Source organism: Myotis lucifugus, unplaced genomic scaffold (genome assembly GCF_000147115.1).
Source record: "Myotis lucifugus unplaced genomic scaffold, Myoluc2.0 scaffold_1026, whole genome shotgun sequence".
Taxonomy (NCBI): domain Eukaryota; kingdom Metazoa; phylum Chordata; class Mammalia; order Chiroptera; family Vespertilionidae; genus Myotis; species Myotis lucifugus.
Window position 1 is genome coordinate 39088 of NW_005872074.1, and position 26281 is coordinate 65368.

The following is a 26281-nucleotide window of genomic DNA, read 5'->3' on the forward strand; positions in this document are numbered from 1 at the left end:
CGGAGGGAAGAGTGCGATCCCCGGCCCTCGGTGTCCTATTCGGTTCACTACGCTCAGTCACGGTCTCGTCCTCCCGGCGGCGGCCTCGGAGCTCCTCGGGGCTTCCTAAGGGCCGTCCAGCGCATTGTGCGCCGGAAGGTAAACGCAGTCCCCCGTGGATTCCCCCCCGGCTGCCCCGAGGGCATGTGGAAGGAAGGCATCACCACATATTCACTGTCCACCTGAGCTGCCCTCCTTTTGGAATTTTGTTCAGAAAATTAGAAAAACAATAAGAGATCACGCTTACAATTCCGTCACTTCTTTAACCCTGCTTCGACAGCACTCAACACCATTACACCCAACAGTTATCACTGAGCACGTTTGAGGGCCCACGACGTGGTTGGGAGTCCTCCAGGCAACTTTTGGATTACCTTAAATGTTTGTAATTTGTAAGCCTGCTAAGGGTTACAGATATATTTACATAAGATTAGTTATCGAGGCTTGCCAGCACTGTTCTAGGTGCTTCACAAATATAACCTTATTTTCCGCTAACTATTCTGTGAGGTAGGTATTTTTTTTTCTTTTTAGAGGCGAGAACTGACGCTCAGGTTAATTCACTTGCTCTAGGCCACATAGCTAGTAAGTAGTGGATCCAAATGGGAACCCAGGCTCCAACGGTAACCTGTCTTTAGAAAACGGTTGTAAAGATGGGTAGGGAATTCCCTTCATAAAATGTGACTTTGGACTTCTCTATTTAAGAAACACCTACTCTGCGAATAGGACAGAGCCCTATGATGAGAAGAGCATGCTTTAAAAAAAAAAGTTTCCATTGATTTCAGAAAGAGGAAGGGAGAAGGGGAGAGAGATAGGAAACGTCAATAATGAGAATCATTGATCTTGATCGGCTGCCTCCTGCCCGCCCCCTACTGGGGGTCAGCCTGAAACTCATGCCTGTGTCCTGACTGGGAATCGAAGGGTGACCTCTTGGTCCAACCACTGAGCCACACCTGCCGGGCAAGAGCATGATTTTTAGTATCCCATCATGTGCCAGCACATTCTGAACTTGAACTCTTTCTGGACAAGCCAGTTTACTAGTAAAATATTAAATATCAATTATTATTCATAAGTACAATGCCTTGATATTTTGCTTTTCTGACAAATCATATTTTATTTGTAACTACCTCATAGAGAAATATATAGGGTAGTGGTGAACAATTTAGCCAATCACAAAGGAAAAAACACATTCGAAGAACTGTTACCAAGACACTGGGAGGTGGATGACTTCTTGTCCAGGGTTCCCAGCTGTGTTTGTACACGTAAGACTTGAAAACAGGAACAAGACGAGGTTGCCGCTTTCCTTTCAGGTGGATCCCGGAAACTGAAAGCCACTTTGAACCCTGCCTTTTTGTTCACTAAATCCTGTGTTCCAAACCCTAAATCTTGGACAGGTTACCTTCTCAGGCGGCTGCTTTCTTGCTTGCTACCTGGGACCAGTGGCCTACTCCCCAATTTCATCAAGCTTTTCAGATTTTTGAAACAGGAATTCAAGATACTAAAACTTTGTTGATGGTGTTTTGGATTGGGGCTTTCCACAAGTGGTGATACTGAAGAAATCATCCGTAGGAAACTACCTTCAACAGACCCTAACTAGATCTCAGCTCCACAGTTCGTAAATGTGGTGAGGTGTGTTAAAGAACAGAAGCTCAACCCCGGTAAATTTGAAGATCTAATTGGCTTTATTTTTTTTTTAAATATATTTTATTGATTTTTTACAGAGAGGAAGGGAGAGAGATAGAGAGTTAGAAACATCGATGAGAGAGAAACATCGATCAGCTGCCTCCTGCACACTCCCCACTGGGGATGTGCCCGCAACCCAGGTACATGCCCTTGACCGGAATCGAACCCGGGACCTCTCAGTCCACAGGCCGACGCTCTATCCACTGAAAATTGGCTTTATTAAATGATTCATGAATTGGCAACTCATCTAGTAAATAGAAGGGAGCCCCAAGTAGTTGTACAAAACGGAAGGTTTTTATAGGCAGGAGGGTGGGACAACGAGGTTAAAAGAATGGGTTGTTTCAGACTAGGTCACCTTCCTTTGCGAGAAGGCAGAGGGATCTTTTCAGGCAGCTTACCTCACCAGTGATCAGGAAATTGCTGATTGATTTAAAATTCCAGTCGTGGGAGAGAATGAAACTGCATATTGAGTCTTGGTGAAGCTTACCACAGTGACTCCATTTTGGGTCTATTTTTTTTTAACAGGTGCTTCTGGCTTCTGTTAAGCTGGCTGCCTCTTCTGTCTCTCCGCAGAAGACAGTGAATGGAGAATTCTCCCTAAGGTCAGCGTTTCATTAATTGCCTCGCTCTGGCTGCAACAGTATCCCAGGCATCGATCCAATCCTACTATCAAAATTTCCCGGAGATTGCCAGCAGGTCGGACCTCGGTCTTCCAGGGACTGCCCCGAGTCGCTGAGTGGAGTGGGACGCGCCTTGAGCAGTTTACTATCTCTGTGGGCGGTGGCCCAAGGCGCGGGACCTATCCGAGGACCGGATTGGGCCTTGCCCCTGTCCATCATCCGACGGCTCTGGGCGCCGACTGTTTTGCCGTAAGATTTGGAAGTTGAGCACCGCCTCTGGAAACGAGGGGCGTGAAGATTGGCGAAGGTAAACGTTGTGTGTATTTTTCTCTTCATTGGATGGCTACTGTGTCAGTCATACTCTCCGCTGCTCCCGTTGGCGGGAAGGCTCCGGGCTGGTAGCGTGGACACAGTGCTGCCCCGCCCAAGTTGCGATCCGGGCGCGTGACGTCTCAGATATTTGTTGTTGGGGTTTGGGCCTCATTAATTATTCATTAACCCTTGAAAGGGCTGCAGCGATTGGTGGCTGGGAAGCCTGGTCAACTGTTTCTTAGCTAGAGATAGGTGTCGCCCTCTACGCGGCCGAAAAAGTTTCGCATAAATTATTCCGATGAGGTGTGGGGCGGGACTACGCATAGATTAGGCAAATGAGCAGGGGAGGGACGCGAGGCCGGGTACGAATTAGCCTAAGTTATTAAAGATGGCGGCGGAGCGGAGTCGCTCCCCGATGGACTCGCCGGTCCCGGCCTCTATGTTCGCCCCCGAGCCCAGCTCCCCGGGGGCGGCCAGGGACGCGGCGGCTGCCGCCCGGCTCCACGACGGCTTCGACTCGGACTGCAGCGAGGACGGCGAGGCGCTCAATGGCGAGCCGGAGCTGGACCTCACCAACAAGGTAGGCCCCGGCGCCGGCATCGGCGCTAAATGGGACCAGATGCCCCGGGGACCCGTCGGTGGGCCGAGCCGTTTCCCGGGCGACAGCGGGGGCGGGGGCGGGGGCGGGAGGGGCCGAGCCCGCCCACCTGCCGGTGGGGACAGCGCCGGGGGTTCCCGGGCCATGGGTGGCCCCGTGCGGCCCCCCACCGCCGTCCTTCTCCCGGCGGCTCCGACCCGGCTTCCCGCCGCCCGGCTCCCGGGGAGATCACAACCCCTCGGCTCCGCCACGTGGAACTCGGGTGCCCGACACCGGCAGCGCCCCGCGCGGTGCCACCTCCTCCGATACCGAGGGAGGCCCGCTGCACTGTCCGTGGCAGCGAGGGTCGGCGGTGGCTTGGGAGCGGGAGTGGAGGCGCGGGAGGATCTGGTCGTCCGAAGCGAAGCGGGAGGCGGCTCTTCCTGGTGTCGGGAAAGGAAACAGAAAGTAGTCGCTCAGTCGGGGAGAAGGATGTCCGAGCTGTGTCCACTTTGTCAATCCACCCAAAACAAAATTGAAAGAGGGACTTGACCCATCATCTCGCCTTCCTGGGAGTGGAACACAACCTGTATGAATGCAGTAACGAAGGACGTTTCAAATTGTGTCCTCTGAGCTCCCGAGAAGGTGTGCAGGAGTTAAGGTCTGACCACCTGCTTGGCATTGTGGGGGATGAAAATTAAGTATAAGATGTGACTGTTTTGCAGGTGCTAAATGGAAAGAATGCTAACTTGGGAGCCAGACAGGGTTGGGTTCTGGTAAAAAAGAAAAGAAAGAAACAGACCCGAGGTGGGATCACTTGCTCCCTTGAGGGTAAAACAAGACTTAATTGCAGTTTCAGCCCCTCCCAGGTGTGGAATATTGGACTGTAATTTCCTCGTGGACACTAGACAGGTTACCTGCATAAGAGCCCCTGTCACGCTTCCCCACCAACACTGGTCAACTGGCCTGAAATAATATTTTCTTTTGCTAATAACTTTTTATATACATATCGTTGTATGCACCCCAGGCATGAGTGGCTCTGGCCACCAACACAGGCTTCGACTAGGATGAACTAACTTTGGCCCTGACTGATAGAAGAGCAACACCCACCATAATGTGTCTCCTTGCCCATGGCCAGGGGGTGCTAATAACTTTCTTATCTGGCCCAGTTTCCTATAAGAATCTTGCACTTTATACTACTCAGCGCAGGTCTCTTATTTACGAGGTGGGATGCTGCACAATTCATGAATCACTAATAAAGCCAATTAGATCTTTAAACTTATTTGGTTGAATTTTGTTTTTTTAACAGATTCTTTTCCTGTCCTGCCACTTACAAAGGCTCTGTGACCTTGGGAAAGTTTGGCTTCTCAGTTCTTCAGCTACGTGATTTTTTTTAAGCACAGATGGTTGTAAAAATGAGAGATGCCTATAAGACCCCTAGTATGGTGCCTAATACATAACTATTCAGTAAATGAAGTGAACTGAACAACTGATCATTCCCTGTGCAGTTTAATAGCAGCCGATGGAAGATAGAGCACCAGTACCCCCTCCTACCTGTTGCTGGAAAATTGCAATAGAGATGTTTGTGACCTTACACAGTCTTTGGTGGCAAAATGGCATGAAACTTGGCCCATACTGGAGAAGACTTGTCCCTGCAACCTAAGCAACCAAGTTTCAGTGGCTCTTTCTCTCTTTAGTGGCAGCTGAGCACTTGGAAGCCAGTGGTCTTATCTGGTGCCTCTAATGCCATAATGAGGATGGCCACTCTGGGAGAGGGAAGGTCTGGGGATATATGTGAGGCAATGTGACGTGATGCAAAAGACCCAGGCAGCACTCAGGTTACAGGTACAAGCTCTGATGAGTCAACTGGAGAATTGTAAGAGATGTGCTTGACTCAAGCAGGCCAGCTGGATGTCAATTCATGGTCAAGTTGCTAAAGAAACCTGAAAACAGTGGGAAATTGCAGGGCAGTGTTGCAAAGAGAGTAATACCTTCATTTCCTGACCAACTTATTTAATGTTCCAGAGTAGGGAAGTGGTTCTTCATCACATAGCTGGGATGTTGAGAAACTGTATGTATATAAATATCGGTGATATCGAAAAGAAAAATGACCGTGTAGAGAGAGAGAAGGAATGGGTTGATAGATGATAAGGAATGGGTTGATAGATTGAGTCTTGAGGAAAGGATTCGAAGCTGTTAGTTCTGCACTTGCTACAATTATATGTGGAGATCTAAGGCTCTGAAAGTTTCCAAAGAGAGAAACAGTTAATGGCTAGTTTCATCCAAGAAGGTTTTTTTTGTTTTTTTTTGGGGAAAGGATTATGAAGAAAACTGTACTTACCACCTATTGAGCTTTGGACTAGATGCTTACATGTTATCGTATTTGGTCTTTACAGTGGCGTGGCCTGAGGATGCAGGTGGTATTACCTACATTTTGTAGATTGAAAAAAATGAGACTGAGAGAGATTAAGCTCTTTGTCCAAGGTCACACAAGAATGGTTAGAGAATGGCTATTGTTAAATGGCCTCCCCAAATAAGTGGTTGATACTTTAATGTTATTGTCACAAATTTGTAAAATGATCGTGCTAATGCCCGTCTTAGCGGTAACGGTATTTTGTTGATGAAGACGAGTCTTGCAGCATTTTTTACTGCCGATTCCTAAAGAAAACAAAAAAATCAAGAAAGCCAAGGCAAAATGGAACAGAACTCTTTTGTTATTATGGCAACCATTGGTCTAGGGTGGAGGACCTGGCAGTTTAGATATTTGTCCTATGAGTTGCAAGCTGTAGGTAGAAGACTTTGGCATGTGAGTATGAAGCATTGCTCATCAATTTCTACCCACAGTGTCAGATTCTCAGTCATTGTTGGTCCTTCCCCTCCTGTTAAGCAGCTGGAGGCAGGCTGCTCACACCCTCTTTTCTGTGGGTTGTGTTTCACACGTAGTCATTTTAGTACATTATAAAACTCAACTCATATAAGGCTTCGGCTCAAAGGCTATTGAAGGAGTGGCAGAGAGGGCAGGAGGGGCTTTGTAGCTGTTGTAGATTAGGGTGCTGCGGGGTGCAGTCAGGGCCTCGGGCAGGCTGTTGACCTGCTTTGGCTGTGGTGCTCTTGTAGTAAGTGTGGTCCTAAGGCTGTTGGTTTCTTTTCTAGCTGGTTCTAGTGAGCCCTACGTCAGAGCAGTATGACAGCCTACTTCGGCAGATGTGGGAGAGGATGGACGAGGGATGCGGAGAGACCATATATGTCATTGGGCAGGGATCAGGTGAGCATAGTTTTCCTTTCACTTTATTTTTTAAAAAATATTTAGAGCACATTTCCCATCTTTTACCCATTTTTTTTGTTGTTCAGTGTCTGCAGAACTGTTTGGGAGGATATAAAAGTATAATGTGATCATGTTCATCCCCACCTTTCTGGTCATAATATGCTTGACTTGAAAGATTCACTTTCCAAGCGGTTTTACAGATGCCTCTTTTCTACCTCCATTTGCATGAAGGGGAATGAAGCACAAAGCCAGGAAACTTCTTGTCCCAGGTGTAGAGCAAGCCACAGGCCTAGGATTCAGCCTTCCCTGGGCAGCTCTAGTCTTCCCCTCCAACCCAGTTTACAGATCCCATTGCTACTTACTGTCTGCTTAGCAGAGAACTTATGTGGTCCTTCTTGATATCAGCAAGGAGGAGACACCCGGAATTCTTCTCTTCAGCAAGGCTGTCTTGCCCCAGACCACACTGACCACTCAGTCTTGCACACTGACCACTCAGTGTGGGTAGTTGTGCTAACAAGCCCTCTCTTCTCCCCCATGAGATCCCATCAGACATATAGACGTGGTAGCATTCTGGAAGGAACTGGTTATTGTACTCCGGCCTGCTTAGTCCGTTGTAATGGGGCTGTTTTGGAGGAAGGCAGCTTCCATAACAGAATCCCACATTATGTCTTGGGTATTTCCCCCCGAGTCATTCCTCCTCTATCCTTTCAATACAAGGCCTACTTACTTTATCTTCATTATGCTGAAATGACAGCTGGGCTTGATAATGATTATGAATTTAGCCTGAACCAGAACTGGTCTGTCATCTTTGCAGGAAGCCTCAGGAGGGCTTGGTGCATCATTAAAGGAACAGCTCTCTTTGTGAATGTAGGCTTTGTAAAGGCAGATAATAATTCCTTTGTTGACTGAGTTTAAGATGGAGAAGATCTCAATATCATTCTTTATTTGGCTAATACCTATTAAGTATCTTCTAAGGACTTGATACTGTTGCAAAGTAGTTTTGGATACTAAAATCTGGTCTCTGTCCCAGGGAGGAAAGATAGCATATATACAAATGACCTCAGTAGAGAATAGTATTTGGAAATGGTCAAAAGTGACACAAAGAAGAAGGGCTCGATCTCCAGTTACTGCTGTGCCTTCCTTTGAAATGTGTTTCTTATCTATCCTTCCCTTTCCATCTTTGCTGCCACCGCTTGGTTTTGGTCTTATCACCCTTTGCATGTCAGGAAAGGGAGTTGGTTAGCATTGTCAAGTGCTAGAGAGACAGCAAGGAGAGTTGGGTTCAGAAAAGGCCATTCATTTGGTGACTAGGGGGTCATTGCTAGCTTTTTGAAACCTTTGTGGCAGGTACACACTAGGCCTGCTGTGATAGGATGAACCATCAGAGACCACTTCCTGCTTGTGGAACTGAAGAAACCACATCTAGAGCAGTTTTGACAAGTGATGGGAATGTTCTTTGAAGACCCAGATCCCTAACACACCTTCCTCTGCCCCCAGTTCTTTAATGTGGACTCTTAGTGAATTTTCCCGTACCCTGGCGGCTGACAACTAATTAACCCGTTCATGGCAAAGCATATGATGTCAAACATTCATTAACACATTACACACCCAGGCATTATCTTTGCATCTATCAACTGGATGTTATTAGATTCACAGTGACTCCTTCCTGCTGGAATTATTTAGAGGTCGTAACTAGTTAAACAAGCTGAACATCAAACAGAGGACTAAACCCGATGCAAGGCCCCAGGGGCCGGCTTCAGCACCTGCTTCCTGTGTGTGCCTGGCGCCACACCTCTGTTTATCACATCCTTTGCCTGTAGAATGAGGATAATGACATCCTTCCCCACCCTCCCTCTGAGACATTCTGTATGAATAAACTGGCATTAAACATTCTAAGCAACACAGAGGAATGTGCTCTGTAAGTACACATTCGTACTCTAAGATGGATCTTACAAAAGGGGCGATCTGGCCCAGGAGTTAGTTCAGGGTCTGGAGTCTGGCAGGTCTGAATTTGCCTCCTGGCTCTAAGTTATCTTAAAAGGGGGAGAGTAGTAGTGTCATGGTGAAGGTTAACACTTGGCACATAGTGAGCATTATATAAACGTTAGCTACTATTAATAGTTGCAGTAATAATTTTTTTAAGGGTTCCAGGTATAGTTGATTTGCCATGAGGTTGCTGTCAAAAAGAATCTTGTTAATTTTTTAAAATATATATTTCATTGATTTTTACAGAGAGGAAGGCAGAGGGATAGAAGAGTTAGAAACATCAGTGGGAGAGAAACATCGATCAGCTGCCTCCTGCACAACCCCTACTGGGGATTGAGCACACAACCAAAGTACATGCCCTTGACCGAAATCGAACCCGGGACCCTTTATTCCGCAGGCCGATGCTCTATCCACAGAGACAAACCGGTGAGGGCAGAATCTTGTTAATTTGTCAGATATTAAGTTACAACTTTCTAAGAGCCAGGTTCTGTATTAAAAGTCCAGGGAACAAAGGAGGAGGAGTATGGAGTCTTTGTGGAGAGTCAGGAAAAGCTTCAAAGAGGATGTGACCCTTGAGTGGGTTCTGAAGGATGAGCAGGAGTTTTCTGGGCGAATGAAGGCAGTGTGAGTGTGCAGAGGCAGCCGCAGGCAAGAGGCAGCGGCCATGGAGGAGCATGTGGTGGGCCACGGTGGGCCAGTAAAGCAGGAGTGTAGTGTGTGAGGCTGGGAGTGCCGGTCAGGAGGGTCCTTGAGTGCCATACCAGAGAGTTTAGGCTTTTATCCTGAAAGTTCGGAGAACCTTGCCTCACGTTGAGCAGGAGAGTGTGTGTAGAAAGGGTAAGTCAGATGGCAGGACTGAAGTCGCACTGAGGGCCGGGTGTGGGTGAATGTGGCCTTTAGTAACTGGACCGCTGCGGCTTTTCTCCTTGGCCTTTGTCTCCGCTTCTGCCGCGTGAGGACTGCAGTGCATGCGGAGGAGGGGACTGTGACGGGGCATTTGGCCACCTGGATGGACGAGGTGGTATTGGTCATTGCCCCCAGCTGTGGAACAGGACCTGAAAACATGGCTTTTCGTTGGGTCAGAATCAAGAAACAGTGGCTAGAATTTGGGGATCTGGCAAGAATGGCAGGATTAGCAGGCTTTCTCCAAGGAACACTTCCAGCAAGTTCTCTGACCCAGAGCTCAGTTGGCCCAGTGTTTAGAAACTCCTCAGCCCAACTGCTCCTTCTTTGTGCACTTGGTTCGCATTTTGCAAGCACTGAGAACTTCATGTAGGAAACGCATCCCACCGGGGGATCCCGGGAATGTTTGCGTTTGACTTCTTTCCTGGAGATGCTAATGGATAGTGAGGGAAGACGTGCATCCAAAACACTGTTCCACAAGGCGTAGTGTGTGCAAGTGCCCTCAGTGAGCAGGGTAGGTAGAGATGTGCTCGTGGCTTTTGTAGGAGAGGAAATACATAAGCAAAGGTGTGGAGCTGGAGAAGTACAGGGAACATGGGAGGGGTGGTGACTGGGTTGCTTGCACTGGGACAGAACTGAGGGGGTGGGGGGGGTGGAATCAGTGGGGAGGCATCTAAGGAATTGAAACTGAACCTGCTGGGCCTGGGAAGCCATTCCCAGGCTTTGGCGAGGGCGTGACAACATTAGAGCTTCTTTGTCTAGGAGCACGGACTTGTGTCCACGCAGGATGGGCTGGAGGAACAGAGATGGATTTGCTAAGACCAGTTAGGGGTCTGTTGTGGTGACTGAGGTAGAATCAGGGCCTGAATCAGACTTGTGGCAGCGGGTTGGCCAAAAGAGTAGAGCAGGGACAAAGCAAGAAGGGCAGGTAGGAAGCTAGAATCAGCGGGACCGGAGTGATGAGTATTCCCCTGGGGTGACTGGGAGAATGGTGCTGTCTTCAGAAATAGGGAAGGCAAGAGGAGGAACTGGTCTGGCATAAGAGGAACCCCGGCCAGAGGAAAAGGCTCTGGGTTTGGAATCAGAAGACCTAAGCTCACAGCCCCTCGGCGCTTGGCCAGCTCTGAGTCCTCTCTGGGTTCTGTTTACCTCAGAGGGTTGCAGTGAGGACTAATGTGACTTATTAATGGTGTTAGTTTTTGTGCTGTTGTTTAAAGGGAGGGGCTTGGGTTGTTGAGTTTAGACATCAGGCTTCTAAGAGTCATCCAGGCAACTGGGAATTCATTCTAGAGTCTTGGGAAGAAGACAGTGCTAGAAATGAAAGGGGTTATTTATTTATTTTGTAGGTTTTTAAATGACAGTTGAAGCCACAGTATGAGATAGTCAAGGGGAATGCTCAGAGGATAGAGAAGAGGGCCCCTGACTGGCTACTGGAAAAGCCTGGCGTTTAAGGACAGGAGCAGGAAGAGCCACAGCACAGACAGAGAAAGGAGCCAGAGAGCAGGAGGGGAATCAGGAGAGTTCATGCGCTCGGCACGCAGGGTGGAGGGAGGCGAGCAGTGGCAAATACTGTTGTGGTCGAGAAAGGGGCATCGGATGAGGGGTTAGAAAGCCATTGATGACTTGACAACTATATAGTTTTTTTCTAGCGTTAAAAGATTCCGGGTAGGATGGTGATAGTCAGCAAGTCTCAGTTACTCTTTTGAGCTGCTCGGTGGTAAAGGAGGAACAGAGGAGATGGTAGACCATCAGGGGAAGTGAGGATGGGTTTCCTTTTCCTAATTGAGGAATGCCTGAGCTTGTCCGTACAGGGAGAAGGAGGAGGAAAAGGAAGAGAGGGTGCGAGAAGGTGCTTCAAGGTGTTTGGGAGGCAGTAGAAGAGATTAGGCCCCTGCTGGCGGATTAGCCTAGGGCAGGTGCAGGGGTGTCTCAGAGACAGAGGCTGGAGGAGAAGCTGAAGGAGCTATTGTGGAAGTTATGACATCGAGTGGAAAGCACTGATGGGAATTGTCATCAATAGACTCTCAATAAATGATTGGTTAATTGGTTCCTCCCTTCCTCATCCTGAGCTCAGACTCATGTTTCCATCTACTTGCTGGACATTTCACTGGAACTACCTCAGTCAAAATTCTATTTCTAAAATCATCCTTAACTCTCCCCATTTCCCTTTGTCTCCCGTCCTCATTATCGCTTGCCGGATTATGAGAACGACTTCCTAACGGGGCTCCCCTCTCTGGTCTCTCACTTGTCGGTGTACACTTTTTACCGCTGCCCAAGAGATCCTTCTAACCCGCAGCGATCGGGTCATGTTACTCCCTTGCCTAAACCCCCAAGGCTTCCCACTGCCTGGTGCATCATGTGTTTTGCTGCTAATGTCTGTCTGCTTAACCGCTTCCACCTCTTGTGTGGTCTCCTGCCACTTGCCATCCTGCTCCCCAGCACACCGAGCTGCTCCTGGTCCCTGAATGTGCTGTGATCTGCAATGCTCCATGCTTAGCCTCTCTGCCTGGGACACCTTTCCTCCTTTCTCTGCAGCACCCTGCAAAGCTGCCCTCCGCTTCCCCAGGCAGTGCTAGTTGCTCAAACTTTACATTCTCTTTGTACAGTTCTGTAGTATAATATTCAAGCTGTATTGCCATTAATTAATTTCCTGTCTCTCCCACTGGGCTGTGAGCTCGCTAAGGGCACCTGTATTCCCAGGACTCAGCATGAGGCATAAAACCCAGGAGAGTCTCAGTGATTACTGTTGAATGAATTAATGAGTGTCTTGCTTAATGGGGAGGCCTGTGGCACTATTATTTATGAACTCCGCATGTGCCCAAGGTTTTTAAAAGTGTCAAATAGAGAGAGCCATGTTCTCTGGTGCCTAGGGTGGGGCCTTGGTTAGGGCTAGACTGTCTGGCTTGTTGGAACACTGATGGCTGGGCTCTTGTCACCAGATGGGACTGAGTACGGGCTGAGCGAAGCGGACATGGAGGCCTCCTACGCCACAGTGAAAAGCATGGCAGAGCAGATAGAGGCCGACGTCATCCTCCTGCGGGAACGGCAGGAAGCGGGGGGCCGCGTGCGTGATTACCTGGTCCGGAAGCGAGTAGGAGACAATGACTTCCTGGAGGTCAGGTGAGGAGGCCTCAGGAGTCCCTGCAACATGAGTCGTGATTGAGCCCCTGACACCTAGCATGTCAGCTTCACCCCTTCCCTTTGAGTCATGGAAAGAGTGTCCAGAGACACCATAGCACCTTTCTCTATTCCTGCACTTCCCCATCCCTAACCATTTCCACTTGGGAAGAGTGGGAGCGAGGCCAGCCATTCGTTCTGTGGGCTCCATTGTCTTTCTTATCGGCCCATGAGTCTAGAAACCCGGGTGATGGAGGAGGCCTTTTGTGCCTGTCTTGGTCTGGGGCCCCTCTCCAGCAGCTTTGGGGAAGCGAGTGGGAGTTAAGGGAGAAAGCCACTGTGGTGGGAGCCCAGCTCCTCCTGCATAACCCTGCCTGCGCCCTGGAGAATACCTCCAGGCACGTTCCCACAGTGCTTATCCAGGAGTGGGAGGAGCAGTGAGCTGGAGAGGCTCAGGAGCAAGCCTGTCCCTACAGACGCCGTTGGTGGGTTTCCCTTCACTCACCCACTGACTCACGTGGATGTGTGGCTTCATGTGCTCACAGGGTAGCGGTAGTGGGCAACGTGGATGCTGGCAAAAGCACGCTTCTGGGGGTCCTGACACACGGGGAGCTGGACAATGGCCGAGGCTTTGCCCGCCAGAAACTCTTCCGCCACAAACATGAGATCGAATCTGGTCGCACCAGCAGTGTGGGCAACGACATTCTGGGCTTTGACAGCGAAGGCAATGTGGTGAACAAGCCAGACAGCCACGGGGGCAGCCTGGAGTGGACGAAGATTTGTGAGAAATCCACTAAAGTGATCACCTTCATTGACTTGGCTGGCCACGAGAAATACCTGAAGACCACGGTCTTCGGCATGACGGGCCACCTGCCTGACTTCTGCATGCTCATGGTAAGTGCGGCGCCCCCGGGCAGGCTTCAGCGGACGTGGAGGGTGTGGTGGTGTGCACGGGTTCGAAATTGTTCTGAGGCTGAAGCTGTTGGTTTGGGGCTTTGACACTGGGTAAGGATGACAATTTTGCCAGGGTCCCCTGAGCTCTACAGCCATCTCAAGGGTGTAACTTGATTTCCTAGGTGAGGCTCGGAAGGGATCCCCTAAGGAAAAGCCAGGGTATTTGCAGACCTCTCATTTTTTTGGAGAGACACAGAGGAGGGTTTCCCTGGGGGTTACTTACTGCCTTTAGAAATGTTTTCTTCCGGGGTTGGGCTACTTTGAGGAGGTGGCACCAGGGGGAACCCTCAGAGCGGGGGGCCCGGGGGAAGGAATGGAGGAGAGCACAGACAGCAGTCAAGAAGCGCCTGAGAGGGGGCCTCTTCCGGAGCCTGGAATGAGTGTCCATGTTGAGAGGATACTGCGTGCCTGACACCGTGCCGGGCCTGGGGAGGCAGCAGCGAGCAGGGCCGGCCTGGGCTCCGGAGAGCTTACAGCCCGGTAGGAACGGATTTTTGAGCAGCTCATTTATGTAGAGGAACTGAAAAGGAAAGAGAGCAGAGGCCTGTGCTGGATCATGTTGCTAAGCTTGTATTTGGGTCCCTTTGATCTTCCTCCCTGGACAGAGGGGGATCTGTGAGGCCCACAACCTTGGTGGCAGCTTCACAGCTTTCTCAGACAGAACCAGCAAGCACGTTTTCCTTCTGCAAGTCCTCGAGGCCCTGCCCCATGCCCCCGTCCCTCCAGCTGCTTGCATTAATAAGTGTCGTAAATGCAAGCATCTGTTCAGAGCCAGCGCCATCAGGTTGTGCCACAAACACAGGTTCTCAGGCGAAGTCTCCCCAGACGAGACTAAAGGGAGGCGGCGCATCTGGATGAACACTCTGTGGGCTCTCTGCCCAGGGTTCTTGGGCTCTCAGTGTGGTTTCATTTCCTGTATCTTTGATCATTGCAAGGGGCCATTACCAGCCTGGACTGGGCTAAGGAAACATGCTCTCTAAGAAGGGGTTTCAATGGATGGTCCTTAGGGCACATGGGGGTGGTATTAAGAAAGGTATAGCCCTGGCCGGTTTGGCTCAGTGGATGGAATGTCAGCCTGCGGACTGAAGGGTCCTGGGTTCGATTCCGGTCAGGGGCACATGCCCAGGTTTCAGGCTTGATCCCCAGTGCAGGGTGTGCAGGAGGCAGCTGTTCAGTGATCCTCTCTTATCATTGATGTTTCCATCTCTCCCTCTCTCTTCCTCTCTGAAATCAATAAAAATATATTAAATAAAAAAAAGAAAGGTATAGACATCAGTCAGTTTAAAATGAACACTTTTCTAACTGAGCTACAGTGAGAAAGGCCAATTTTTGGAAACATCTTCACTCATATGAAATGTTAAATATTATCTGACTTTTGGGCCAGATACAAATATTAAAATTTTCTGTAGAAAATAATGAAATATTTGATGATTATTCTATGGCAATCTATTTCCAGGAGGGTGGGGGATCTTCAAAGCAATAGAGCTCTCTCTTTTCCAGGTTGGGAAGAACTAAAGCAAGTCTGGGTTGGATAGGAAAGGTTGGAGGGAATGGGAAAAATTAGGAGGGAAGATGGGGCGGTGTCTTGTAGGTGAAAGCACAGGTATGGGACATCTGTGTCATTGGTAGTTGGCTCATCTGTGAACTCTGATGATCAAATCTCATGACAATTTTAATTTAATTTTGTTTTAGTAACACATTTATGTGATACAAAAATAAAAAGGTACCAAAAGGCTTAGAGTGAAAAGTCTCCCTTCCTCACTCTGTGCAGTTTCCACCCAGAGGCAAGTAGTATTTCCAGTTTCTCATGTATCCAGAGATATTTGTAATCATACCAGCAAAAGTGTGTATATTCTCTTCCTCCAATTTCAAACATTCAGAAAAGTTGAAAGAATAGTCTAATGAATACTGTAAACTTGCCACTCAGGTTCAACAATCGACATTTTGCTATACTTGTTTGTACATGGATGGATGTGTGGGTTTTTTGTTTTGTTTTTTGCCTGAAGCATTTGAAAGTCGATTATAGACATTTCGACTCTTCACCCTCAAGTACTTCAGCACACAGCTCCTAAAAGTAAGAACTGGCTCCTACTGTTCCTGCAGCCAAGAAGGTGAAGGAAGGCTCCCTAAATCATCCAGTATCTAGTCCAGAAGTATTGATATTTCTCAGATATTCCCCAATGTCATACATCTGCTTTTTTCAGCAGTAACCAGTCACCATCTTTTAATGGCGGTGTGGTATATACACCTTGCTTTTTCCCTTAAAAACATATCTTAGAGATTATCCCACATCAGTAGATAAGTTTCCTCTTTTTTGGCACATGTGCCCTAATTCATTTAACCAGCGTCTGTGGTGATATTTAAAAACCTTTATTATTATGGGAAGGAATAGTAACAGTAATAACAGCATCCATTGCTTGAGCACCTACTCATGCTAGTTGCGTGCTGGACCCCTGACATGTTATGACATTTAAACTTCAAGTGACCTTCTAAAGTGGGTATTACCCCCCCCCCCAATTTATAGATGGGGACACTGAGAGCCAGGGTTGTTAAACTGAATTCACTTTGATGACCCTAGACCAGTGATGGCGAACCTATGACACGTGTCAGAGGTGACACGCGAACTCATTTTTTTGGTTGATTTTTCTTTGTTAAATGGCATTTAAATATATAAAATAAATATCAAAAATATAAATCTTTGTTTTACTGTGGTTGCAAATATCAAAAAATTTCTATATGTGACACGGCACCAGAGTTAAGTTAGGGTTTTTCAAAATGCTGACACGCCGAGCTCAAAAGGTTCGCCATCACTGCCCTAGACAGTTGTTTTCCCAGACTGTCTGGGCTTGTCTTTTTTTTTTTTTAAATAAAGCTTTATTGTTGAAAGTATTACATATGTCCACTCCCCCCTCACCCCCCATTGATCTCCTCCAGCCTGCCCCTGCCCCCATGCCAGGCCTTCAACACCTTATTATCTGTGTCCATGGGTTATGCGTATATGCATATCAGGTCTTTGGTTGATTATCTCCCTCCCACCCACCCTCCCTCACCTTCACTCCGAGATTCCGTACTCTGTGGACTTGTCTTTTATTGTTTCCAAGTCTCCTCGGATTTTGATAGCCCACAGTGTTGAATTGGGTTAAAGCAATCTGTGCCCAGCCCAGCTTTCATCTGTAGCCGTTTAGTTCCTGGCCTGAGACTTGTGCCCCTGTGTCCAATTCTGATGGCGGCCTCAGAGGTGGGAGCGCTCTCCCGTCAGCAGTCGTTAGTCTCTGTGCCACCAGCAGCAACCTCTGTCTCCCTTGCCCTGATAGTTCTTTCTGTGTTGGGGCAGGTGGGCAGCAATGCTGGCATCGTGGGGATGACCAAGGAGCACCTGGGCTTGGCATTGGCACTCAATGTGCCTGTTTTTGTGGTGGTCACCAAGATTGATATGTGTCCTGCTAACATCTTGCAAGGTAAGTGAAGCCTCCAGCTAGCAGCAGTCTCTCTGTTTGGGGCTGCCACCCCCTGGGCTCCTTGGTGGTCTGCTGCCAGGGCTTCAGCCCAGAGCCTTCAGCGTCCTTATCTGGTGCTCAGACCTCGCCTGAGTTTCCCATCAGCCCAGAACCTTCTGCCTTCTCCCTGTTCAGCTCTTGGTCTGAGCATAGCCTAGAATTACCCCCTGCACTGTGTTCTTTCTGGTTCCAAATGCAAGATTCTTGAGGCCTCTAGTCTTGTACCTCTTTTCAGATGGCCTCAGACAGAAGGGGTTGGGTTTTACCATGTAAGCTGGATATATGTGGCAACATTGGGGCAGAGGGTCTGGTAATGTTTTTTGTTTGTTTGTTTTTTTAAATATGTTTTCATTGATTTCTTTTACAAAGAGAGGAAGGGAGAGGGATAGAGAGATAGAAACATCAATGAGAGAGAAACATCAAAGATCGGCTGTTAACTGCACGCTCCCTACTGGGGATCGAGCCTGCAGCCTGGGCATGTGCCTTGACCAGGAATCAAACTGGTAACCTTTTGGTTCAGGGGTTGACGCTCAACCACTGAGCCACACCGGCCAGGCTGATAATGTTTTAGCACCAAAGGCTTCAAAACAAGAGCAGGACTAGGCCTTCATGCATTTCTCCCTCGTTGCTGCAGATGGTAGGAGAGAAATGGAGAGATGTCCTTTGGGGGGGGCCTCATGAGGAGCTCTGCAGGCGTCTGAATGTGCTAGAGATCCTTTTGTCAGATGCTTTTTCCCCCAGGAAGCAGAGCATTCTGAGAACATTGTCCCTGTGGACGCCCCCCCACCTCCCCCCCGCTTGCCTTCTCCCATCACTTGCAGGATGCGGGTCTTCTAGAGATGAAAGAAATCCGATGGTTTCAGACTCGTAACCTCAGCAGACAGGCCCCATCCGTGCTGTTTCTACTCTAGCAAACATGCATCCACCCGAAGTTTTGATCCTCTTTTTGCTTCTCCAGGCATTGTGGCATTTAACATTCTCTGTCTCCTGCTTGCAGCAGTGATGAGTGGACCTGTCTTGCCCTAAGAGCCTGGCCAAAGAGAAGCCTGTGTCTCCTAATTCTGTTCATTTCACCCTTTAAGAAACCCTGAAGCTGTTACAGCGCCTGCTGAAGTCGCCGGGCTGCCGGAAGATCCCTGTGCTGGTGCAGAGCAAGGATGATGTGATCGTTACCGCCTCCAACTTCAGCTCCGAGAGGTAACAGGGTAGGGAGCACTCACTTCCGGGCGGGCACAGACAGGGTGAAGTGGACTCGTGCTCTCAGCACAAGGTCTCCCAGGCTGGCAGATGCCTCAGATTCTGAGGAGCTGGCCTCACTGAGGTTGGAATCCCACTGAGACCTCAGTGTCCTTGCCTGTGAAATGGGAATGATGTTCCCTTCTCCATAGGGCTCTCGTAGGGTTGGAAACTGCCTGGCCCCTGTGTAATAGAAAGCTGCCATTTTTATAACTGATTCTATACTTTTATACTGTTGTTCCTCAAAAGCTCTCGAATCACAAATCACTTTAGGCCTTTACTCATTAACATATCCTGTGATTCTGTAAATATACTTGGATGTCTGTTGTGTGCCAGGCTCTTCATCTCAGCATTGAGGTTTCAGAGTTGACTCAGGCACTAGCCTTGTCTTCAAGGTGGTCAGCTCCTTGGTCAGAGATGCTCTTTGAACTTTGTTAACTCTGTTCCTTCTCCCAGAGTCTTGGGGCTGCTTAGAGCCACCTGTCTTCTGGCTTGGTCTGTAGTCCAGGACCCTGGCATTTGGCCTGTTCTGCCCTGACAGTGTCTTCAGTACCACCATTTGACCAGCAGAGGGGGTACATTTCAGCTGCCCCCATTTTATCTTATTTAAAATTATTTTCTTATTGTGTGTGTGTGTGTGTGTGTGTGTGTGTGTGTGTTTAGAGAGAGATAGTAAGGGAGAGGGAGAGAGAGAAACATTGATGTGAGAGTGAAACATCAGCTGCCTCGTGCACATCCCCTAGCCGGGATCAAGCCCGCAACCTGGGTATGTGCCCTGACCGGAAATCGAACCAACAACCTTTGGGGCACAGGATGACGCCCAAGCAACTGAGCCACACCAGCCCGGGCAGCTGCCCCCATTTTAATTCACTGAGTTTTTCTGGTGCCTGTCTGTGCAGGTACTATTCTAGGAGCCGTGGGGATACATAATTCCTGATCTCCAGGAGTTTGATTAACCCTGGATGGAGATACAGAGGCCTTTGAGATAGATGACGGCAAGTCAGACATAGTTACATGTAACAGAGGCACAAAAAGTTCAAGAGCTGAGAGGAGTGAATGCCCATCTGGGAAGGGTTTCCTGGAAGAAGCAGCACGGAGGCGTGCCCTGAAGGATGAGAGGATTTGGTAGTTGGATAAGAGGGAAACAGTTCAGGCAGGAGGATCAGAGTGGACAAATACAGGGGAGCATAAAGAACCAGGCTTTTAGAAGAAAGTAAGTCCTCTGGTCTGGCTGGAATATAGGGATTTGAGAGAAATATACCTGCAGGATGTTGGGAGGAGGGACGCAGGCTGTGTTCTCCATAATGGGAAGGGGATTGAGGACATTAAGCAAGCATGCGTGCACTTTAGGAAGAAGCAGTTACGAGTGCCTGAAATGGGGCAGTGGTAGAGCGACACAGAGGAGGGGGCAGATGTTAGAGACAAAACTGAGTAAGAGGAGAAGTCCTTAGAGTCGGGCCAGAGGGGAAGAGCCCTGGGAGGTGGATGCGGGGCAGTGGGGCCCTCCCAGGAGCCCTCCTGCTCCTCCCATCCTGTCGGCCAGGCTGGCCTCCTGAGCTCCTGTCTTTCTTTTTATTCACCCTCCGCGTAGGATGTGCCCGATATTCCAGATCTCCAACGTTACAGGCGAGAACCTAGATCTGCTGAAGATGTTCCTCAACCTCCTCTCCCCCCGCACCAGCTACCGGGAGGAGGAGCCGGCGGAGTTTCAGATTGACGACACTTACTCTGTGCCGGTGCGTGGCTGCCGGACGAGCAGGGCGGAGGCTGGGCGGGCACCTCCCACGGGGGGTTGGGTGGAGTGTGTGGGGGAAAGGGGCTGAGTGGGGAGAGACTTACTAGGCCAGGGTCTTCTCTGCAGGGTGTGGGGACGGTGGTGTCAGGGACAACACTCAGGGGCCTGATCAAGCTGAATGACACGCTGCTGCTGGGCCCGGATCCTCTGGGGAACTTCCTGTCCATCGCTGTGAAGTCCATCCACCGCAAGCGCATGCCTGTCAAGGAGGTGCGGGGGGGCCAGACAGCCTCCTTTGCGCTGAAGAAGGTGAGTGTCGATAATACCCTAACTCCCCTAAGAGTCCGCGTTTTACTAGGCTCGGGGCTGTCTCCATCCTCATGGCTGCTCTGCAAGCCAGGGCTTACTGACCTCACCTACAGAGGAGGAAACGGAGCTGAGCCCGCCTGAGTGCCATGCCCAGGAGTGCACAGGTGGCACGTGCTAGAGCTGGGACTTGAGCCAGGCCTGCCTGCCTCCTGAGCTTGTTCTTCCCTCCAGTCCTGAGCAGGGTGTGCTGAGCTCAGTGGTGAGGTCAGACAGGCATCTCCTGCTGTGTTGAGGGCCACTGGGGTCCATGCCAACTCCTCTTCCCATTCCACCTCCTTCCCCAGGAAGGGGGTGAGTGCCAGCTCTAGGATCACCTACCTTCTCCGCCAACCAAGTTAGCCAGCAAGATGAGGCTGTCTCTATCCCCCCAACAGTCATGTCATACTCGCCTGTTCCTCCCACCATTGCTTCCTGCCTTCGCCCTCATCACCCACTTAGCTCTTACCCATCCTTGACGGCCCAGCTGAAATGCCGCTCCTGCATGACCCTGAGTAGCAGTGTTTCGCTTCCCCAGAGCGCTAAGATCTGCCCGGAAGGCTTATGGTCCGGTGCAGTGAGGGCAGGGCTGAGTGGGGTGGTCCTCATTCCCAGAAGGTCGGCTGGTCCTTGGGAACCAGGGGCTGCAGCCCGAAGGCACATTGTGCCTGAGTCTGGGCTTCCTCTTTCTTTCAGATTAAGCGCTCATCCATCCGGAAGGGCATGGTGATGGTTTCCCCGCGTTTGAATCCCCAAGCATCCTGGGAATTTGAGGCCGAGATCCTCGTCCTCCACCACCCCACCACGATTAGCCCACGCTACCAGGCCATGGGTAGGTGTCTAACGGGGCTGCCAGCCAGGAGCCCCCCACTCTAGCTCTCTACAAAGTGCTCCAGTGACCCGAACCCACAAGTTTCAGCTCCATCCAAGAGGTCTCCTTCCTGCTTAGTGATGCTCCCTTTTCCGCCCACGAGCCGTAGCGTTTATCAATCCTGCAAACAAACCGAGTGCCGGCTGTGTGCCTACTCAGTGTCTGCTGAATGACACGCTGAAACCAGGTGTTGCCAGGTGCAGGGGACAAAGGCCAGGTAGGCAAGGGCCCTTCCCTTGGGAAGGCAGCAGGCTAGAGAGACACATGCAAACATAGTGCCCTGAATTCAGGAATAAGGACCATGGTCCCAGGTGGGGTCTAACGGGAGGAAAAGGTAGGTGAGTTCGAGGCACGATCAGATCTCAGTGCAGCCTCGGTTCACTCGGCTCCCCTAGGCCTCCCCAGGCTTAGCCTGCGCAGCTCAAGCATATTTCATGCTTTCACTCTGCCTCCCCTGCCCTGAGGCTCATGGTGGCGCAAGGCGTCTGACCTGGCTCCCTTGGCAGTGCACTGTGGGAGCATCAGGCAGACGGCCACCATTCTGAGCATGGACAAGGACTGTCTACGCACTGGGGACAAGGCCACGGTGCACTTCCGCTTTATCAAGACCCCCGAGTACCTGCACATAGACCAGCGGCTGGTGTTCCGGGAAGGCCGCACCAAGGCCGTGGGCACCATCACCAAGGTATGGCCGGACAGATCTCCCCTGCCCCCAGCAGACACCAGGGGTCACTGGCCCGCAAGCACAGCAGGTGCTTCTGGAGAGGCCTTGCGGGATCTCCTGACCGGCTGGGCCAAGGCCAGTCCCTGCCTCGGGAGAGCTGGACCAGGGCATTCCTCCTGGGTGATAGCCACACGTCCGATGTTTCCGGCTGCCGGGATAGTCACTGCTGGGGCCTGAAGTTAAACCTGCCCAGACTCTGGTTCCGGGGCCGCAGGTCCTGGGGCTGGGGATGCAGTGGATGTTCTGAGGAGTCTTAGCCTGTCTGGGAGCCTGGAGTTCAGCTCACCAGGCTCAGGCAGGCAGGGCCCCGTCTGGGAGCTGGGCTGAGTGGGAGGGGCCGAGGATCCCTGGCTGCGGGAAGAACAGCCAGAGCAGGGACAGGATGGAGCTCTGGATGGGGAGAGAACACCTGGGCCCCCCCCAGGACCAGCCAGGCTGGGAGTGAGCAGTCCCTGAGGGCGGGGGAGCCGGCCGCTCAGCTGATGGCACTGCCTGCCGCTCCAGCCTCATCCTCACCCCTTGGCCCTGCAGCTCCTCCAGACCACCAACAACTCCCCAATGAACTCCAAGCCTCAGCAGATTAAAATGCAGTCAACGAAAAAAGGCCCCCTGACCAAACGAGAAGATGGGGGTCCCCCTGGAGGGCCGGCCGTAGGGGTGCCTCCCCCTGGAGACGAAGCGGGCTCTCTGGGGGCTGCACAGTCAGCTGCGTCCAGCAGTCTCCAGCCAATGGTGAGCATGCCTCGCAGCCGTCCTGGACCCCTGACCACCTCGGGCGGGTGCAGGCAGGGCGATGGGGTGTGGCGGTCACAGAGTCAGTGGGGGTGACGTGTGAGAGCCCCGGCAGCCTCTGCCTGCTGCCACATCTGTGCACAGACAGGTGTCCACAGCCCCAGGTGCAGGTGCTTTCTGAGCATGTACTGTTGCCTCTGAAGGTGCTGTTTTTCAAACTTGGAGGTGCGGCCTACATAGAAGCAGTTTAATTGGTCCTGATGAGCATTTCAGAGTTTCCCACATTTCAGAGTTTCCCGTTCCTAGTAAGAGTAAATAGCATTTGTGTGTGTGGGTGAGTGTGCCGAGGTCCAAAAGGTTTGAAAATCTGCCTTAGAGGCTCTCCTGTGCCCCCTCCCCCTACATGACCCCTCCTGAGGGGCCGGTGGCCTTGGCCCTGTGTCACTGTGGCTGTCACTCAGCACCCCTGCCAGCTCTGTCCCGGGTTCCTCCCTCTCAGAGCCTTTCTCCAGCCAACCCGCCTCTGGAGAAGGAAGCTCGTGCTGCACCTGTTCTTTCTGTTCTCCCCATTGCTTTCCTCTGGCTCCGCCATTCCCTTTCCCTTCCCACCATCAGTGGTGGCAGGGGGTTGGTTCCTACTTTCTTTGTGCTCCTCCTAGCTCATACCCTTGCCATGTGACCCACCTGCCCTGCAGGCAGGCGGAGCAGGCCCTTGCTCCATCTGACCAGCAGAGCCATGCTCAGGCGAGGCTGGGACCACACTGCCTGCCCTTCATCTGCGCCCCACCCTGCTCCCCTCCCACCCAGCTCCCAGTGGCCCGCTGCTTCTCAAGCTCCTCCTTTCTCTTTCAGCTCAAGCCCAGCAGTGGGGGCCGGCGACGAGGGGGCCAGCGCCACAAGGTGAAGAACCAGGGGGCCTGCATGACTCCTGCCACTGGCTGCTGAATTTCTCCTTCCCACCCAAGGATTCTCGTGCTCTGGCCACGCTCCATCCGATGGGCCAGAGCAGCCACCACCCTCCCCAGGCCACAGCCAGAGCCTCATCATTCCCCAGCCCTGGTTCCCGGGGCTCTAATTTATAGCCGAGGACGACGGCAGACTTCCGGAGCACTACCATCTCCCGCCCGCTTGCCCGCCTTCTTCCTCACTCAGTTTTTGTCCATCTGGGCCCTTAGTTTTTATTTTCTCTCTCTCGTGTGTGTGCGTGCGTGCGTGCGTGTGTGGGTGTGTGCATGGCCACTCAGGGCCCTGGCAGTCTTTCTTCTCTTCCTTTCCTCCTCCATGGCTGGCCCCGGCCTCCAGGAGCTGTCCGTCGTGTGTGTCTGTGAGAACCTTTAGGGGCTGTCCGGAACTGAAGGGCCTCCCTCCCAGTGCTGCTCTGTGCCCGGAGCCCTCTCTGGAGCTGGCCTCGGGGCGGGGGCTGCAGGTATACGTGCTGCTGCTCCGTCTCAGGAGCCTCCTCCTGGGACTTGGGGCTTCTGGCAGGGTTGACAGTACTGGCTCCCTCTCTTCCCTCCCTCTTTCTCCTTAAACCCCCAAACAGGAATGCCAGAAGCTCTTACATTGTAACCTGTAGATGGTGGAGGGGAGCGGCGATTGGGTTGTCAGGCCCTTCCTGCTCTTCCCTCCGGCCCGTGCCACTGACCCAAAGACAGCTGGTGGCTTTCCTTCCCGGGACAAGCCTGTTTGCCTGCTGCTCAGGGCAGCTCCTGTTCTGCCATCTGCTGAGCCTCCCGGGCTGCCTCCTGCCTGGACCTTGAATCTTACTGGGTCTTGGGGCACTGATGACCTAGACAGTGTCGCCTGCTCAGGGTCATGCTCACTAGCACCTCCTTTTGGTGGGGTGCGGGGTGTTCCTCTGAGCCAGGCTGGGAGGGGAACCCCTCCTTCCCACACAACTCTGCCACATCACCCCAGCATGGCTGCTGCAGGAGCACAACAGGGATTGGCCTGAGCCCCAGGTTTGGAAGCCCCGGTTGGGATAGGGGAGGCAGATGCAGGCCCCGCGGAGCAGGAAGCCTTCTGGAAGAACCACTGCTTGGGGCGGGGGCGGGGGGGCAGAAGGCAGCGTGGGCCCTGAACCAGCCTGGCTGAGCTGTGGGGCTGAGCTGTGGACTGGAGCCCTCAGTTTAGGGCACTAACAGGCAGAGATGTGTCCTTCTGGCCGGGACAGACACCCAGCTGGCTGGGTCCTTCCTCAGCCTTGCCTTCTTCTTGTCCCCAACCCTTCTCCTGTCCTTCACTCCCCTCTCCCAGCTGTTTCTAGTTACCACTGGCCCATGGCCACGGACTGACCAGACCAGCACACAACATGAAAGCTTGTCCACGTTGATAGGTGGAGGAGCTGCCACTGAGAACACTGGTGCCCTGCCTGCCCCAGCCCCAGTCTGAGAGAGCAGGGCAGGGAGGGGGAGCCCAGATTCTGGGAGGCAGGCGTGGCCTCACCACCCACCCTCCCACCAGCTCTCACACGGGACTAGGTGCCAGCCTTCTCTGGACTTCAGTTGCCTCTTCCACAGCAAGAGGTGAATCCTCCGGGGGTCAGGATTTATTGAGGATGTACGTGAGGCCCCATGTGCCCAGCACGCTGCGTACACCCACGCTGGTCCCCAAGTCCATAGCAGAGGCCCCGAGCTGGGGGACAGGCTTGAGAGAGGTGGCATCGACATGTCCATGGTGTGACTGGGGCTGTGCCACGTGTCTCCCTCACTCATAGTCTGAGGGAGGTGGCATTGGTGCCATTGTTCTAGGTGGGGACACAAGCTCAGAGGAGCAGTGCCGCCAGCAGGCGGGGTGTTCCCACCCTGGCCCTTGGCCCAGCCATTCCCGCTCAGCTGCGTCCTTCGGCCCCTCCTGTTCCTTTGTCTCCTGGCTGTTTCCCTCTTGCTTTTTGGCTCATTCTGCTTGCAGGGCTGCTGCCCACGGAATCCTTGGTAATCAGAGGGCTCCAGTGTTGAGCGCCCTGCTCTGTCCCTCGGCGGGTGCTGTGGAACTGGTATTTCCCTGGGCGTGGCCATGGTAGACCTTGGAGCAGGCAGTGCCTGGTTTTGTTGGAACTTCAGCCCCTGTGAGCATAACCACTGGATGTTAGGAAGCCGTGGCCGCCACCTGGCCTCTGTCCTCAGATGCTCGGGAGGCTGGTTTGGATCCGTGTGGCCACCGGCCACACCTGCTAGCAGGGCAGACCGAGTGCAGCGTTTCACTGTCCTCCACGGGGACGACCGAGTTCCCTGTGGGTCTCAGCCTACCAACTCTCCATTTGGAACAAAACACCAGCCCTTTTGTAGTTGATGAAGAATAAAGTTGTTAATCTGATCATCTCAGTGGCAAGTCCTGACCCTTCTGTGTGTGGTAGGGTTGGTGGCATCTTAACTCCGTCACCACTGTTCCGCGGACTGGCCTCCGGCACAGCATAGGGCAGCAGGACTGTGACATGGGCGGGGAGTGCACGTTGGATTGGGGCCAAGGGATGTACCACAGGGAAGATGGTGTGAGTTGTGCCGTGAGGGGCCAGTAGGATTTGAACGTGTGCAGACAGGCAGAGGGTATGTGCCTGGCCCGAGGGCGAGAGCAGAGACCCCAAGCCCTGTGACTGTGGTAAGTTCCAGGGACTCGTTGGTACTGCTCAGGGCTGTCTCCTTTGTTGAAAAATGGTGCTAGTTGCAGAGCAGGTGTTGAGTGGAACCGGGAG

General features: G+C 51.7%; 1 protein-coding gene across 5 annotated transcripts; it reads left to right on the top strand.

Annotated features, from left to right (window-relative positions):
* Positions 1-74: 74 nt before the first annotated feature.
* GTPBP1 (GTP binding protein 1) lies at positions 75-24686 on the top strand. 5 transcript variants are annotated; one of them, XM_023747871.1, is made up of 14 exons: positions 75-138; positions 2242-3228; positions 6379-6490; positions 12319-12499; positions 13042-13390; positions 16785-16908; positions 18030-18144; positions 18927-19082; positions 19775-19919; positions 20045-20227; positions 20960-21095; positions 21641-21819; positions 22390-22590; positions 23443-24686. In XM_023747871.1, the coding sequence occupies exons 2-14, from the start codon at positions 3037-3039 to the stop codon at positions 23533-23535; spliced, it is 2166 nt and encodes a 721-aa protein (XP_023603639.1). In that variant the 5' UTR covers positions 75-138; positions 2242-3036; the 3' UTR covers positions 23536-24686. The 5 variants fall into 5 exon arrangements, with proteins under 5 accessions (XP_023603639.1, XP_023603638.1, XP_023603640.1 ...); XM_023747870.1 differs by lacking the exon at positions 75-138 and having other exon boundaries at positions 1958-3228; XM_023747872.1 differs by lacking the exon at positions 75-138 and having other exon boundaries at positions 1959-3228; positions 18996-19082.
* Positions 24687-26281: the final 1595 nt, after the last annotated feature.

Excerpts from the sequence above, each read along its gene's own strand:
- GTPBP1 (XM_023747871.1), top strand. The coding sequence starts at position 3,037 with ATGGCGGCGGAGCGGAGTCGCTCCCCGATGGACTCGCCGGTCCCGGCC. Across the intron at positions 18,145-18,926 it reads TCCAACTTCAGCTCCGAGAG|CCGGGATCAAGCCCGCAACC; the intron begins GTAACAGGGTAG and ends CACATCCCCTAG. Across the intron at positions 21,820-22,389 it reads CCGTGGGCACCATCACCAAG|CTCCTCCAGACCACCAACAA; the intron begins GTATGGCCGGAC and ends TTGGCCCTGCAG.